The sequence below is a fragment of the Catharus ustulatus genome, chromosome 7 (assembly GCF_009819885.2).
Source record: "Catharus ustulatus isolate bCatUst1 chromosome 7, bCatUst1.pri.v2, whole genome shotgun sequence".
NCBI classification, from domain to species: domain Eukaryota; kingdom Metazoa; phylum Chordata; class Aves; order Passeriformes; family Turdidae; genus Catharus; species Catharus ustulatus.
The window spans coordinates 36,220,273-36,237,226 of NC_046227.1; the positions used below are offsets into that span (position 1 = coordinate 36,220,273).

Genomic DNA, 16,954 nt, shown 5'->3' on the forward strand with positions numbered 1-16,954 from the left:
CTAATAGGAGAGTACTCATCCTCACTAGGTTGAATCTGATGCACTTATACTTTCAATTTAACAAAATAATCGAAACATTAAATCACAAAACAAACATTAAAAATGTGCAAGTAAAGTAGAAGGTACCTCTAATCAGTTTTCCTCTCACCAGCCACATCAGCCCTTGATCCTATTTATGCTGCCTGCGAGGACAAGGTACAAATTCTATTTTAACCATTGCATCTTTGTCAACTTTGACTGTTTGATTCCCTCTGCTCCAACCCGAACAGCACCAGCAAAGAAAACACTTTCCTCTCTTTAAGAAGCTCCATTGGTTAGATCAGATTTATTTGCTGTCAGTAAAGGTTGTATTTGCACATAAGTCTATGACAGATTGCAAGTTTATTAACTTCAAGTGAGTTTTCAGGCTGCTGGGTTGAGGTTTTTTGTTGGGTTGTTGGGTTTTTTGTGGGATTTTGCTTTTTTTGTTGTTTTTTTTTTTTTTTTGTCAGCGCTCCCTCCCCCTTTCCCCAAGATGTGGGTTACTTGACAAATTGGAGTTAAGTTATCTTAGGTCAATGTAACTGTAAGTTAAACTAATGAAGTGTATGTCTATGAGTGATGTCTGATTAGTTTAATGCAGTTAGTGCTGGACAGCTTGGGCTGCTGACCTTGAAGGAACACAGATAACATTGTGATGCGTTGGAGGATGTGGTTGTGATACAAGACAAATTTACATAACAGTTTGTCATGTACACTCCTCCAAAACAAAACTGTTGCAAAAAGAAAGCAAGAGGAAACCAACGCTAAATGCCTCGCACAAGACAAAACGGGGAAAATTAATTATAACGTTTGGCTTGAGGTGGGAGATTATTTTAAATGGGAGCCAAAAGCAGGCTCAGGAAAGGTGTACATTTACACAATATGTGTTCCAAGATGGCTTAGACATTGTGCTGGGTAACACTGAGCAAATGCAGCCTTCTACAGCACAAATCTACTCTTGAAAAATGATATCCCTTCCTCAGGAAGCACCTACTCACTCACAGTAAAAAATACCAGACCCAGTTCTGAACTGTGACTCGCTGGCACATCATTCAGGTGTGCTCAGAGTCCTCCTGAAGTTCATTCTGCAGCTGCTTGTGCTAAAAGAACCATGTGAATGAACAGTCCCTCCCCATGAAGGTGCACAGTCCGCACACAATGTTCTGCATGCTGTGAGCAAAGCTCTATCTCACTGCTCCAGACAATCACCTCACCACATCTCATCTGATCAGGTAGGCCAAGCAAAACTGCTGGGTTTAGAGACAGCTTGGCTCTGGAGGGGTTGATTCTCACTATGTGATAGCGATCTTGTTGACCTAAATCGCCTGGTTTTATCAGGCCAGGTTCTAGCTGATGGAAATTTGCCACTTACATAAATGTATAATTGACACCCACAGTTGCTGGCATGTTACTGAACTGGACCATCATTAAGATAAAACTGCTCCCTTAATCCTCCAGGTCAGCCTGAGCAGGACACTGATAAATCAGACTTGTTAATAGATAGATGGGAGGGCACGTGAGGAAGCTTGCAGTGTTCACATCTGGGCCATCCCTCTGCCTAATCTGTGAAGCACAGTTTAAACCCTTCAGAATGACTGAGCTCACATGAAAAATTTCAAATAAGAGATGCACATACATGTACAGACATCAGGTACCCAGATACTGACTCTCACAGACTGGAGACACAAGACAAAACAGTCTAGGAGATTTTGAATAAAACATATAATTTTTCAGTTATACCTCAAGAAGAAAAACCTGTGCTGCCCACTGCAAGTTCCTAACTGCTCCCACATACATCCTTGCATGTACACAAGGAGTAAATTCAAGAGACCTGGTTGAAGGTATCTGTGTAATTTGAGTTTAGAAATTATTCAATCCTTTGGTTACCTGTAATTAGAACTTGTTGGCACTGTTTGCATGAAATAAAGAGCAGAAGTCCGTGCCTTCCAATGCCACTTCTTGGCTGGGAGTGTGCAGAGGACACAATCTTCTTGTAGCTCTTCCTGGAGAAGATCCATCAGCTGTTTGTGGGAGCCACCATAAAAGGGTTCTATGAGAAGTACACTCATTTTCCAAGTACTTCAGAACTGTCTGAAATCTGAAAATGAAAATAGAGAAGTATTTTACTTTAGAAACATACCATTCTTATTATTGTTGTTGTTGTTACTTAAGAAAATTATATTGGAGGACGAGGAAATATACTGCCAGGCCTTGTAATATAATCCTTAATATTATATTAATGAGTTTACTTCAGAAAAAACTATTTAGCAATTATGATGACTAGATTATTTTGACCTTTAAAAGATACTGTCTGTAAATTTTAAATGAATGAAAATGTGCAAGACTTAGGAACACATTGCATTTTGAATTCAGGGTTTGTTTTCAATTGGATATTTAAAAACTGCTTTACACACTAACTCCCTAATACAGTCAATTATTCCATAACTTAGGATGTAGCTTATTCATTCTTATATAGGTTTCCCTCTTTTTCCTGGTGGCAGAGAAAATTAAAGAGCAATTCAAACACACTTCAGCTAAGACAGTTGCCAGTAACTAATTTGGGTAAGAGACAAAGGCAGAGAGCAGCTTGGGGAGATGCAGTTGGGGCATCCCTCCTGCATTGCTGGGAGCTGGGATCACAACCCCAGCAACAACAGAGATGTAAATTATCTTATTTCTTCTGAATACTCCAAAGTGGGTGGAAGAGAACACTAGAGGAGGCTCAAGGAAGCTCTGAGACAAAAAGCCACAGAGCTGCTCACAAACAGGATGCAGAATGTGCTGCCCAAAGCGAGGGGACAGATGAAAACCCGGTGACTATTGCTCATCATGAGTCACACCCTTGGGGTACTCAAAAGCTGCTTTTCACATGCTTCGAGCAAAGCCACCACACACAAAAGCTGAAAGCAAAACCCTGAAAGGTGTTCACCATCCACAAACACCTCTCTGATGATTTCCCTCTCTACACTCCCTAAGAATGATGGACTCCCTGCTAAACTCAGTTACTCAGGACTCATGGACACCGTACATTGCAAGACCTTACACCCATTTCCTGACCTGCAATTTCTAGTGGTTTCAGACTGTAATCCTTATCTTACCAAAACCTCTGGTGACAAGAAGTGAGAATTCAACAGAGAGCTACATACTCTCCTGAAAAATCTCAATCATCTCAACCATAATTGAGAAATGTAGTTTGATTCAAGATCATGTTAAAAATAGTATGTATTCTGTAATCAAAGGGCAGAAAACAAACAAAAAGCCTTTCATGTGCTATGCAGCTATCAAAAGATCAGCTAGCCAGCAACAAAAATCCAAACACTGAATCACTTTAATTGGGAGACAAAACTTAAGCAACCTTTAGGTAGTTTTTTGCTGTTGGTCCACCATGGTACCAGATGAAATAGTGATGTAGAGCTTCTGGGTCATTACAGAACAAACATCAAGAGAAATAACACTCCATACTCCAACTTTCTTGCCCTAATTCAGCCTGGATTCAAATTATCATTTGCTACATTATTCACTCCTCCATAATATTTCAAATAAGTTACTTGTTTTAACAAATATGTTCTTTGCAAAATCAAAAGTAAGGCCATCTGGAAGCAGATACTTCATTTTGGAGCTTGCTTCATTTCAGGTAGCAAAGCAGTTTCTGATCTCTTTTCCACTGACCTAATTTCAAAAAAATCACACTTTTGAGATCACTGACGTTTTCTGAATTTACAATGATGTAACCAAAATCATACTCTCTCCTCCAAAGCCCTTTTAGAGCCTGCAGGGTAATAACTGCTATAAAAACACAAGCTGTGGTTTAAAATCTGCACTATTCACCTAAAGAACAATTTGTAATTAATCATGCTATGCTTGTCATCAAATGCCACCGAAAATTTAATTCAAGGGACTAAAGGGAAGCATTTTATAAATTCAGCCCCTAAAAATGGGGAGTATGTGAAAAGTTGGTAAATGCCACTGAGTCAGTCACTCGGGGAGGCTTGCAACTAATTTACAAATCATTAGCAGTATCAGTAATAAAGCAATTTGTTCATGAAGCATCTGATCAAATCACACTTCACCAAACTAGTTCTGAAACTGGTTTTATCACCAGGCTTAGCTGAACCCACACTGTGCTCTTTGGTTTTATTTTGCACCAGTTTTCACTGTACATCCCTCACGGGAACAGAGAATGACTGTACTGGGCTGACGGTAAGAGATTGCTCAGTCCTCGAGTTTCCTCCTGCTTAAAGACCCTGCCATTCACTTAATTATTCTGCATTTACCTACCTTTAGATCAATCAGTGAAACTGCACGATGCAAATATTACAGAAATATTGCCATACAATAAACCCCTTTTGGCTATTTACATTGGGAAACTGGGTTGAAATCGTGGATGTGTCGTGGAGTGGGTGTTAAGATAGCTCTTGATATGCAATTCTTCACAATAACACTCATAGACCCTGTGGCAGCAGCCCGAGAGGGTGACAATCAGCAATGACAGATTTTTTTCAGAGACGACCTAAAGCTCAAAGGTTTTCTTACAAAACTCACCCCAAAAAATGTAGGTACTGCTTATTTAAAATCCTCACTAGCACTTGCGGGATTCTGTTGTTGTGTGATTTCTGTGCATTAACAGCAATATATACCAAATTCAATTCAGAAAAAATGTTATAATGTTATTGAAGAAGCAGTATATGGTTTATTTTATTCTTTTTTGTTGTTTGTTTATTTTAAATAAGATGCTACCTACATAAGATACTACTAAAGATAATGTCAGTATAATATATGTCACATTCACTTCAGGGCTTGACTAAGATGAAGCAACTAAAAAGTCAATAAATTTTCTGTTTTTAAAAGATACACTGATAATGCTAAGGAAATTATATTATATATAACTAATAATTTCTTGTACTTAGAAAGACACAGAGGAGGTAGGACATGGTCGTTTGGCTCATATTTCACTCACATGACTTCCAGTTTTGTTCACATACAAAAATAACAGCTATTATTTTTGCTTTATTTCCCTTGACCCAGCCAAGTTAAGGTAAATATGTACCATAAACTCCTCAGAGGTCTCCAAAAGACACAGCTGATAAATGGCCTGAGAACATTCACCGTATCTGATGGAATGCAATCCTCAATTAAATATAAATCACTCCAGGTATTCTTTTCCCCATTTCAAAGAAAACAACAAATATTAGAAAAACAGAACTGCTTCCCCTTTCTCATTACAGTATTTCCTCTCTGGAGCCAGCAATCCTGGGTGTTCCTCAAACAGCTCAACCCCATCCACACGGCTGCAGGATCCTTTCCTTTGAAAATTTCCTACTCTGTCTTTACCATACAGAGCAACACATTCCTCAGGATACACATTACACAGCTGAAAAAAAAAACCCTTCAAAGTGGTAACAGTGTCAAAATGACATGACTAATACAGAGGTATATTGAAGTACTGAGAAATGTAGGTGGGTAATTAGGTGCTGCCTCAAAGTCCGCAGTTCACAGTGACATTCAGCCAGGACTTTTGTCACTTGCTGCAGCTCTACCCCACACTGAAACATGGCAAGGGATGGAGTCCCTGAAAGGGCCACTGCTGTTGGAACCAAAAATTTCCTTTTAAAATGAAGGCTGAGTACTGTAAAGAGTAATAAATTAAAATTTACTTTGAAGGCACTGAAGAATTAACTGTTCAACCAGCCACAAAACCATAGCTCCTTTTTAAACTCTAGGTGAACGCCAGCATAGGTATTTTTGTTAACCAACCTAAGCAGAGAAAACCCCTCATTTTCCACAATTTATTAAAGAACACACGTTCACTCTGTCTTACATGCAGAAGTGTGGTTTCACAAACATCAGCACAGCTCGCATCAGGAAGCCATAATTAGCTCTGTTCATTGACGTATTCAGACAACATAAATTACAGCTCACGTCTAAATATCTGTCCAACAAAACAGTTGAGCAGTCATCCAAACCCAAAGGAATAATTGTTAATATATTCCACAGGTAGAGATGTGCTATTAGTTACAGGAAATAAGGTATATGGTTTCAGTAATGATTGTTTTAACCGTCACAGTCCCACACATATGAGAAATTTATTCCGCTGCCGTATCCGAGCACACGTGGTTCAGTGTCTCGTAACTCAACCCACCACAAAACCCACCAGGTACGACCTGTGGACATCAACACACTGAAACCTTTGATGGTTTTGCATAAACCTGCTGGGATGGCTGACACAGGCAAAACATCTCCATGTTCCACATTGCAATAAAATGGGATTGTCCAAAGGACTATGGAGAATCCTCACCTTTCCTCCTCTGCCCTTTTCCCCTCCCATCCCTACCTGCAGTGGGGATGTGCTGTAAATACACACAACAGAGACTGAAAGAGCCAGCACTGCCCTCCCACTCACGACAGTGACTCACCGAAACCCCAAAGCTGTACCTTAAAACACAATCACATCTCAAGGTTTGACCAAAATTTAACTTGTATTTAGATCATACAAAAGTACCAGTTCTGAGGTTCGTCATTACTAAACTGCAAAAGCGAGAATGACAATTTATCTTTTATACAAATCAACTGGAAAAAGCAAGAAGTCCTCCACTTCTTTTGAGAATGTGGTAAACCAAAATCGCTCACCTGTATTTGGACGGCTGAGCAGCAGCAACATTAATTTACTGGTGACACCCATAAACCACAGTCTGGTCCATGCACACAACCTGAGAGCTGCAAACACCTACAGAATGCCAAAATCTACCATAACCTGGAGGCAGCAAGGAATGAAACCTGCATGGATTGCCCAGCCTGCTTTGGTCTCACTAAAATACCACATCTCATTTTTACTGTGCTTATCATCTACACACACAAAGGCATGGAGTGACAGAATGGTTTTAAACTGAAGGAAGGGAGGTTTAGATTAGAAATTAGGAGGAAATTCTTCCCAGGATGCCCAGAGAAGCTGTGACTGCTCCTGAATCCTTGGAAGTGTCCAAGGCCAGGCTGGATGGGGCTTGGAGCAAGCTGGGATAGTGGGAGGTGTCCCTGCCCATGGCAGAGGGTGGCACTGGATGAGCTTTAAGGTCCCTTCCAACCCAAAAGATCTTGTGGTTCTGTGATGCAATCAGAATTGCAAACAGCATAATTCCTAAAGAATTGGTTTGATCTTAAGCAAAGTGTGAGGACTGCTAGGTTCAGTTCTTACATCTGTTTTTTCAACCTAAAATGGAACAGTGGAAATTGGAAATAAAGAGTTTTAAGATGTCCCACGGCTATCAATCCAGAGACACCCCGACACAAGGTGTAAAGACTCCTTTTGGAGTTTATGTGTTTAGAAAGTAACATGTTGTAAAAACTGCACATTACCCTTTGAATGCTAAGATTGCTAACAATACTGCTATAAATCCTTAGGAAAACATTGTTAATGCATATAGAGTGTATACATTTTAAAACTCAGAATTTAAATGGTTTTACCATTTTATCTAGGTGCTAATGACCTTCATAATTTTCTGTCGTGTTTTTTTTCCAGCTTCAGAAAAGCAAAAAAAACATTAATCCCTAGAATTTTATTTTCACTTTCTTCCTTGACACAGTCTGAGACCGTCATAAATACTGTGTATCTATACTTCTAGCCATCCTCAATCAACATCTTTGAAGATCTCAATCTATACTGAATAAATTATTGCAATTTATACTTTTTTCCAGTGGAGAAAGACATCTGTGCATCACATTTGTGGTTAACTCAAAACCACAACAGTCAATGCTACCCTCAGTGGGGAAGCCTCCATCCCCCCTTGGAGCACAGCACTCCAAAGATACATTTTGAGGGAAATTTCCCTGACTGATGTGCTGATCCTCAGTACATTGGGAATGACAATTACAATATGCAACTTGGTTTCTTTGTGTCTAATTGACCTCCTAAATTGTACACACAGGATTAAACACTAGTCAGGACAGGGTATGAGGGATACTCAGTACTCTGTAAACTATTTTCACAAATTCAGACTAACAAAGGCAAATTAAGATTTGTTAATATTTAACTAGGGTAAGATTTTCTTCCAAAGAAAGGGAAGATAGAAGGGAAAAAGACACAGAAAAAGTGATGGAGAACCAGAGCCAGCTACTGCCAGGGAAACCGCTACAGCCACGATCACCCATCACCAGCAAACCCAATTAACTCTTCCACAGGGTTTGTTCCTCTCTCTCCCCCCTCTAAAGGTCCAAATAGATTTACAGAAGTTGACATGAGTATGCTGCAAAGCATAATTAAATAATTATCTTCACAAAAAGTTTTACATTATTTTGAGAAGTGCTTCCACCACTAACAGGATTTTTATAAACAAAGTAAAATCTTAAAAAATACAGTTCTTATATGAGAATATAACCTCATATGAGAGTATGTCAGGTTTGCAATTGGATCTGAGAGAAAATTAGTTATTCTGATTTAACAGTTAATTATAAGCTCCCATTTGCCCTGTAATTCAGAAGCCTGGAAAAATGAAAACTGATTTTAACTGAGACTGCTAAAGTTGCTAAATGATATGTTGGCTTTACCAAACTTATTTGCAGCATGTTTACAGCACTTGAAGGATCAATACAGTTTACAGGACTCAACATTTCCAGTGCTGCACCTATGACTGTAAATTTGATAGCACTGATGATGCTGAAGGCTTACATTAGGTTTAAATAGATGAAGGATCCTTGATTTAGAGTATCTCTGAGTGGAGAGGGAACTAATAGGTGTGGTAATGGGAGATGTAGCACTATTTTTAAACCTGACAGGAGACATATTAGTTGCTAGTTCCCTATTATAGAAAAAGTCCCAGTCTGGTAATAATGGGCTGGCATTTTGAAATTCCTCCAATTTATTAGGAATATGATGAGAAATGTCCTCTGAGCTTCAGACCAGTTTCTGTACAGAAAGGTAAGAATTACACTGTGCATTCATGGTCAGTTTAAAGAACATATGTATTCATTTTAAAAAAGTCACAAATATTTTAACTAATTTTATTTGAAAGTCACAGTCTACAGTTCATATTAGCTGATTGATTAAAAGACAAAGCACTTGCTAGAAGCCATTATTAGTCACTCTGTGAGGTAATAAAAATCCTATATCAAAAAGTTGATTTGTTTTCCCCAGCAAATTTGAAGTAGCAAAATACTAAATGAAGAACAAATCACTCTTGTGTCAACAGAATTTGGGATTGAGGAATTAAACTGCTCTTGAACAAAAGCTGGAATTGCAAGAGTTAATTTAAACATTAGGCTTGGTAGCCTGAGATGTTTGGCAGTAACACTTGAGTGGGCACAAGCCAGATTTCTTTTGCAGTCAGAAGGTATCCCTTTGAATATGTGATGAAAGGATCTGCATCTTCAGTCACACCTTGAGTCCACAAAAAGGATGGAATGAGATCTACTGTCAAATCGAGTTCAGCTGTGAAATCAGGGAGGGGTCCCACACACAGGAGCAATTCTGAGGGCAGGTGGCCAGAAAGCCAACTCAGTCCTGGGCTGTATCCAAAGCCATGGGGGCAGAGGGCAGGGAGGGGATTCTGCCCCTCTGCTCCCATGAGATCCCAACTGCAGAGCTGCAGAGCTCTGGGGTTCTCAGTACGAGAGATGTAGACGTGGTAAAGCCAGGCAGGGAGAGCTGGGGGTGCTCACCTGAGGAGAGAAAGCTCCAGAGAGAGCTCAGAGCCCCTTCCTGGGCCCAAAGGGGCTCCAGGAGAGCTGGAGAGGGACTGGGGACAAGGGATGGAGGGACAGGACACAGGGAATTCACACCGAGAATGTTAGATGAGATATGAGGACAAAATTCTTCTTCATAGGGTGCCCAGAGAAGCTGTGGCTGCCCCTGCACCCCTGGAAGTGTCCAAGGCCAGGTTGGACAGGGCTTGGAGCAACCTGGGATAGTGGAAGGCATCCATGGGCAGGGCAGGAGGCGGGAACAGGGTGAGCTTTAAGGTCTCTTCCAACCCAAACCATTCTGCGATGCAAAGTTCACAAGGACATGTCAGTAAGATTACTTCAAAATCTATTTCAACCACGATGGAAAATGGACTTTTCTCCTTAAGACCTGCAATTAAACAATATAAAAGGACAATCACGAGGATTTTGCCAACCTATGAAATCCTTCACCAAGTGAACAGAATAAGTGATCAAGTTATTGTTATTACACACAACATTTAAGTACTGGATCCCTACATCAGTGTGGGTATGATGCTCTCAGGACTCACTAAGTAACTTTAACACTGAAATGAGACCTGGACAAAAAAGTTTTAAATATTAAGTACTAAAATTCAGCATATGAAATACTGTTTTGGTCTTTCACTTGCCCAACTCCTTTCACCTCAGCAAAGAGCTGAACCAAGGCTTCATGCTATGAAGCCATGAGAACAGAAATACCTCTCATTAACTTCTGTGCAGTCAGCAGCACGTTATGGCTTTTAGAAACCCCTCGAAAGCTCTCAGAGTCAATAGCAAACATCACACAATACTGAATGAGGGCTTCATACAGCACTAAACATATTTTTTCCATGCTAACAATATTTATATGCTATTTCCAACTTGACGTGCAGATGACATGTTACCCACACCAATTTATAAATCCAGCACAATAGGAGTTGCCAATTTGATTTAGTGGTGTAGCACCCTGTTTCCTGTAAATAATTTACCTACCAGGCTTTGACTAAGCCCTCTGAAATGGCTCTAGAAATACTAAAGGCTCCAGATCCTGGCCAAAATGCTTTCTGACAGCTCGTTGTAAGTGCTCCCCAGCATCTCTGCTGACCCAAGAATAGTAAATTTATTGTCTTAAGTCACTTGTTTCCATCCTCTTGCCTGCAGAGCTTGCAAAATACTTCAAGGATTGGCTTAAAGCAATGAAGAAAAGTGTATTTATACATTTTATTTTACTTCACAAGTATCAGAAAGTTAAGGGGTCTGCCTCCTCACTGGGAAGTATCTATGGATACACACATTGCAGAAAGCTGAAAAACACTGACACGAGTTAAATAAACATGTCTGGTATCATCTGCCAATTGAAATGGTGAGCATTGCAGGAAATATTTGTTTTCCATGAATAAAAGCGATACACAAGCATCTCAAAACAATCTGTTTTGGAAGGTTATTTTGGTTGTTTTGTAAACAAGTTTAGGTTCTGAGCTGATGTTTTCAAAACAGATACTGCAAAGTGAATAAATATTCATGTCTGGGGGAGACCCTAACAGACACAAAACAAGTGTGGCCCTTTTTAACAGTGCCACAGATAAAGCAAGGCAAGGACACTCACAGAGGACATCAAGATGTAAATTTTTTCCTTGAAGTTTCTCAGATGGCTTAAAAGTGCCATTAAAATCATCATGCTCAAAGAAGCCGGGGCCTTAAAAACTTGGCTTTTATTGCACATAAGAAAATCTGGCTATAACCCACAACCAGCACTGGAGTCTTTAACAAAAAGAATTAAAAACAGGGATTTTTTGACTTCATTATAAATCAGGAATGTATCAGTACAACTCACTTAGGACTTTAACTTTAGGGTCATTTGGGAATAATTTCTGCACCTATCTAAAAGGAGAGTCTGAAAACCATTTACTGTCCTTGAGCAATCGGCCACACTCATAAAACTTTTCTACAAAACCTGAAAATCCTTATCAGAATAAACCATCCTGCTCAACAAAACCGAAATTATGCTGTCACTTATCAGCTCCTTCCACTTGCACCAGCACAGAACCTGCAGAACCTGGCACACTCCTCCCACACACTGGTACAACACTAAGAATCACTGAATAGTTTGGGTTTGAAGAGAGCTTAAAGGTTATCTTGTTCCAACCCTGCAGGCAAGGACACCTTACACTAGAGCAGACTGCTCCACACCCCACCCAGCCTGGCCTTGAACACTTCCAGGATTAGGAGCTCAGGAACATTCAGTATGGTTTATAATGGCCATGACTACAGGGGTGCAGAGAACAAAACATATTCACTGCAGGGCTCAGAGCTGAAGGAACTATTTAAAGGTCATTACTGGAAGATCCAAACTATTTAAAGTTTAGCTGGTTATTAGTAGGTGCTCTTGCTGACACTGCTGATAAAAATCCCAGAAATACCATTACAAGGCAAAGCAAGAAACCACTCACACCTCACACACGCAAGGTCTGTGCTTAATATTCCCACTTCTTCATTTGAAAGCCACAAGTATCACAGGCTTTGCCAGCAAGTTAAAGATCTGTTCTGACTCCTACTAAAGACATCAGGATTGTGCAGTTACTCTGGCCACTGGGAAATTTTTGGCAATAACCCCAGTTAAGCATTCACAGCAGCCATAAGCAGCTCTTGGAGGCCTGGAGAACAACAGCATATGGACAGTTTAGAAATACCTCTGTAATCAAGGCAGTGTCACCTCTCAACAGTGTTCCACATGCAGTCAGACTCACAGCAATGCTACAGCTGAAACTTCTGGTTATTTCCTATGTACAAAGAACATGGACCTGATGGAGTGGATCCAAAGGAGGTCACAAGGATGCTTCGAGGGCTGGAGCCAGGCTGGGAGAGCTGGGGATGCTCACCTGGAGAAGGCTCCAGGGAGAGCTCAGAGCCCCTTCTAGTGCCCAAAGGGCCTTCAGGAGAGCTGGGGAGGTTCTTGGGACATGGGCCTGGAGGGACAGGACAAAAGTGAATGGCTTCAGTGCTGACAAGAGAATAAGGTTAGATTAGATTTGGAGGTGCTTTGGTTATGGAGATAACATTAAACCTATATTCAATAATACATTTATGCTGTGATTTTCAAAAATCACTTTCATTAAGTGCATCTGAAGCCAAGAGAGGTGTTATATGGGCTACAGAGTGAATGATGCAGATCTTTCTGAACATTTTCAGACCACATCTTCCCACCAGCATTTAAGCAGAGACTAATCCCACAAAGCTTTGTCAGCAGTAGATATTTGAAGGTGCTTATGAAACTGATTCAGCCCCACATTTAAGGCAGAAATGAATCTGGAAGACACTCCCCCTTTGACCACTGAAGATAAAATATAATTATGAGGGAGGGGAAAGGGCAGGAAGGAAAAGAAAAAGTTCCCTTCAGAAAACATACAAGGTGGGAAAAAATACAGACAGGGTACCCAAATTAAGCAATACCAAGCAAATGCTTTGAGAAAAGGGAATTATTTCCACCTATCTGCATTGATCACACACACATTTGCTTCCACTGACAAGAACCTAATCCACACTCTGCCTGTTCATCTCAAAGTGGTTATGAAGCCATGTGTGGGGTGCATTCAGCATCCTCTAAGATGAACAGAATCTGTTTTGCATGCCAATATCCTTGGAGAGAGCAATATTCATGCAAGATGATTCAAGCTACTCTTCAGAGCTGCAGCACTCTGCCTCCCCATTGAAGCTCTGAATGAGCATGGGCAAGAGAGATCCATAATCCATTTTTTCCTAGACTCTATAGACAGTTGGTTTCTTAACACTCACGGAAACATCTTCTTGGGCATTAACAGAATGACTTAGAAAAAAAGTCTGCTTTTTCTCTTTAGAGCTGAGTTTCTTTTCAAGCTGTGTAACACCACTTGATATTTAGTTTAGCTACTCAACCAAGCATCAGCCTTCAATGTATCCAAGGTGCAGAATGGTTGACTAACACAGACCATTTCACTTGTTTGGGCTTATTTACAAATACCACTTACATACTGCTGGCATTTATAATGACACCTGGGATGTTGCTGACACACCACTACGTTTGTAAAGTTGGAGTTTACAGGCACAGTAGATTCTAAGAAACGTGCTGGGGAATACACACAGCGTTTCTTTTGACTGTAACTAGAACGGTTACTTTGACTATATCCTATCTGAATAGGGAAAAAAGCTTCAGAAACAAGCTTCAGCAAGGTTAATCCCCCACTGATTTTCTTATCACTCAACACTATTTCACTCAATTACTTTTGTCAACGATTTTCTCAAAAATTTCCTCCAGACCATATTACAGGGTTGCTTAAATTATACTGTAGAGACACATTCATGCATACACAGAACTTCACGTGTATCTTACTACTGTTGCCTACTGATTTGTTATTCCAAAGCCCACAGCCTCTAATGCTACACTTCAGTCCTGGAAACCTTGACACAGTGTTTGCTGACAGAGAAATACTTGGTTTGGTTTTGTGTGTGTCTAGGCAGACTATAAGGAATTTACCTTACAGTGGAAGCAAAAATGGAATATAGATGATTTATTCAACTCTGTAAAGTCAAAGGAGTCCTAACCTATAACATGCCCCAAGCATGGAAGTGTCCACAGCCAGGCTGGATGGGGCTTGGAGCAATCTGGGATAGTGAAAGGTGTCTCTGCCCATGGCAAGGGGGAGAAATTACATCATTTTTAAGGTCCCTCACAACCCAAAGCATTCTATGATTCTAAAATAAAACACTTGATCTGTGTATAAACTCAGATTACGAGTAATTTGTAAGTAAAAGCCTGGATTCTTACACAGAACTAATAATAACCTAACCAAACATTGTCACTTTTCTGTCTAAATATGCTTTAAACAACAAACTGTAATTATTCTATCTCCTCCCTCCAACCCCAAAATCATACTATACCTTTGGCCTGGGGTTTTCCCATTATTAACAACAAGAGGTTTCATTTATCTGCTTTTATCCAAAAATGCTGAAGAGCTTAACAAACATTAATTAAACCTGGCAATGCTCCTGTGAGGTAGGTAGGTATTGTTATCTCTGCTTTACAGATGAGAAAACCTGAATTAAAAATTGTGATTTGCACCATTTCCCAACAGTAGTTTTACAGTAAAACCAAGAGCAGAAGAAAGGAGCAGTGACTCGTATGTCCCTAGTCCCAGTCACCACAAAATACATTCTCTTTAAAAAGCAGGACTTTGCTTGACACTTTGACACATGTGAGAAAAATATTCTGAAAAACAGTGTTAATTTATCATTAGCATCATCCCTTCTAAGAAAATACAGACAAATACATCTTTTACCCAGATTGTACTTCCATTATTTCATTATGAAAATGAGACAAAATTGTATCCTCTTCATCTGGATAGCTGATGAATTCCATCTTCAAAAGGAAAATCCACACTTCTTGAAACCATATGAATTGTTTCTTAACTGAATCCCTGATTTCCTCTTTTCACTTAACAATTTCTATTTTTTCCCTATTGTCTTAGCTTCTTTTCTCATTACTTCATGTTGTACTTTCCTTTCCTTAGTCCTACATCACCTTTTTTTTCTTCTTTAAACTTTTTTAATGATACAACAAAATCTATGCAGGATTGACTTACAAACAGGACATCAGCTACTACCTTGGTGGGTCACAAATCAATTTTTTCCATCTCAAATTACCCTCATTTCCAACCTGTGTATGAACACATCCTCCATCTGACAGTCCACAACCTCAAATACTATTTTCTTTGCCCATTCTGCCACACTCCTCGTTAGCAAAACTCCAGTTTGAATACAGTCAATTCTTCAGGATTTCAGAAGCAAAAGTTTCACAGTTCTCTTGCCTTATTTTCCTTGTCTAATCTCCACTTTCACTTCCCTATTTTCACAAATTTAATAAATCTGTCCTCTATAAAAGTGGTCATCTCTGATGTGTTATAAACTAAGGTGACACAACGAATGTTTTTGAACGGAAATGGAGACAACTGAAATTACAGAAACTTGTATTAAAATAAAAGTTGAGAAAAGATTTTTTTTTTCTTGACAAAACAACTGTCAAATGTCTTTGAAATCATATGATTTTTCTATGACTTGATTCCTCTTATTTTAGAATCAGCATGAAAAGTTAAATTAGACCTTTTTTTTCAAACCACACAAGTTAGCACATCTTGTTTGTACTGCTTGCTCTAATGAAGTGAGCCTACACTTGCCAGTGCACAGTAAAAATAGGTAGCTCTGTTATTCATATACTCTGCAAGCAGCATCTTGCAGGCTCTGAGAACTTGCTCTCATCATATGGAGGCTGCAATAAATGTTCAGCCACTGTTTTCTCCTTCAGCTCTCAAAATTACAGCTGGATTCTTTAAGCATTACATGTGATTTCTTGCACTTTAAAGTTTCTGAACTACTTGAATTGCAAGACACAGAAGCTCTGCCCACAGACACTTTCTGGCTCCCACTGATTTCATGCTACAGCCAGAAAAGTACCAAATGCCACTTGTTTCATGGAATTTGCTGGTCAGTGGATACAGCATCCCCCCAGACACAGTGCAGCTGAGCAGTATCTATATCTGCCTCTGCAGCACACAAACCCCATCCACTCCTTTTTCATCACCCCACAAAGGTGACCTTTCAGAAGAAACTGCTACACAAAGTATTTGATCATGACAGGCTGAGAGAGCTGGGGGTGTTCAGCCTTGGGAGGAAAAGGTTCAGGAGAGAGCTCAGTGCCCCCTCCAGTGCTTGAAGGGGCTCCAAGAGAGTGGAGAGGGACTTGAGACAAGGGATGGAGTGACAGGACAAGGGGGAATGGCTTCCCAATGACAGAGGGCAGGGTTAGCTGGGATCTTGGGAAGGAATTGTTCCCTGGGAGGGTGGGCAGGCCCTGGCACAGGGTTCCCAGAGATCCCTGGAAGTGTCCAAGGCCAGGCTGGACGGGGCTTGGAGCAGCCTAGGACAGTGGAAGGTGTCCCTGTCCATGGCAGAGGGTGGCATTGGATGTCCCTTCCAACCCAAACCATTCTGTGACTCTCTAGTCCTAGGAGCATGAAAAGCCAGTTTAAGGAAATTACAATTTTCCAACAGCTTTTTGCTGTTTAGTTACCAGCATATTACTTAAATTCATAGTTTTGACATTATTTCATAATAAGTATACTAACTACTGGAAAGAAATAAACATGCTATTGGTTACTATTTCTTTCCATTTTGAGATGACTTGCTGAAATTTTCTGCATTTCTGCATGCACAAAATCAGAAGTTATTTAACCTC

The 16,954-nt window shown here is 40.0% G+C and overlaps 1 protein-coding gene across 4 annotated transcripts in view; it reads right to left on the minus strand.

The window, feature by feature from the left end:
* Positions 1-16,954, minus strand: part of GTDC1 (glycosyltransferase like domain containing 1) — a 169,869-nt gene that overhangs the window by 116,148 nt on the left and 36,767 nt on the right. For all 4 annotated transcript variants that reach the window (XM_033064263.1, XM_033064262.1, XM_033064261.1 and 1 more), the window contains exon 4: positions 1,909-2,119. In XM_033064263.1, coding sequence (XP_032920154.1) covers positions 1,909-2,090 — 182 coding nt within the window. In that variant the 5' untranslated portion in view covers positions 2,091-2,119. The remainder of the gene's footprint in view (positions 1-1,908; positions 2,120-16,954) is intronic.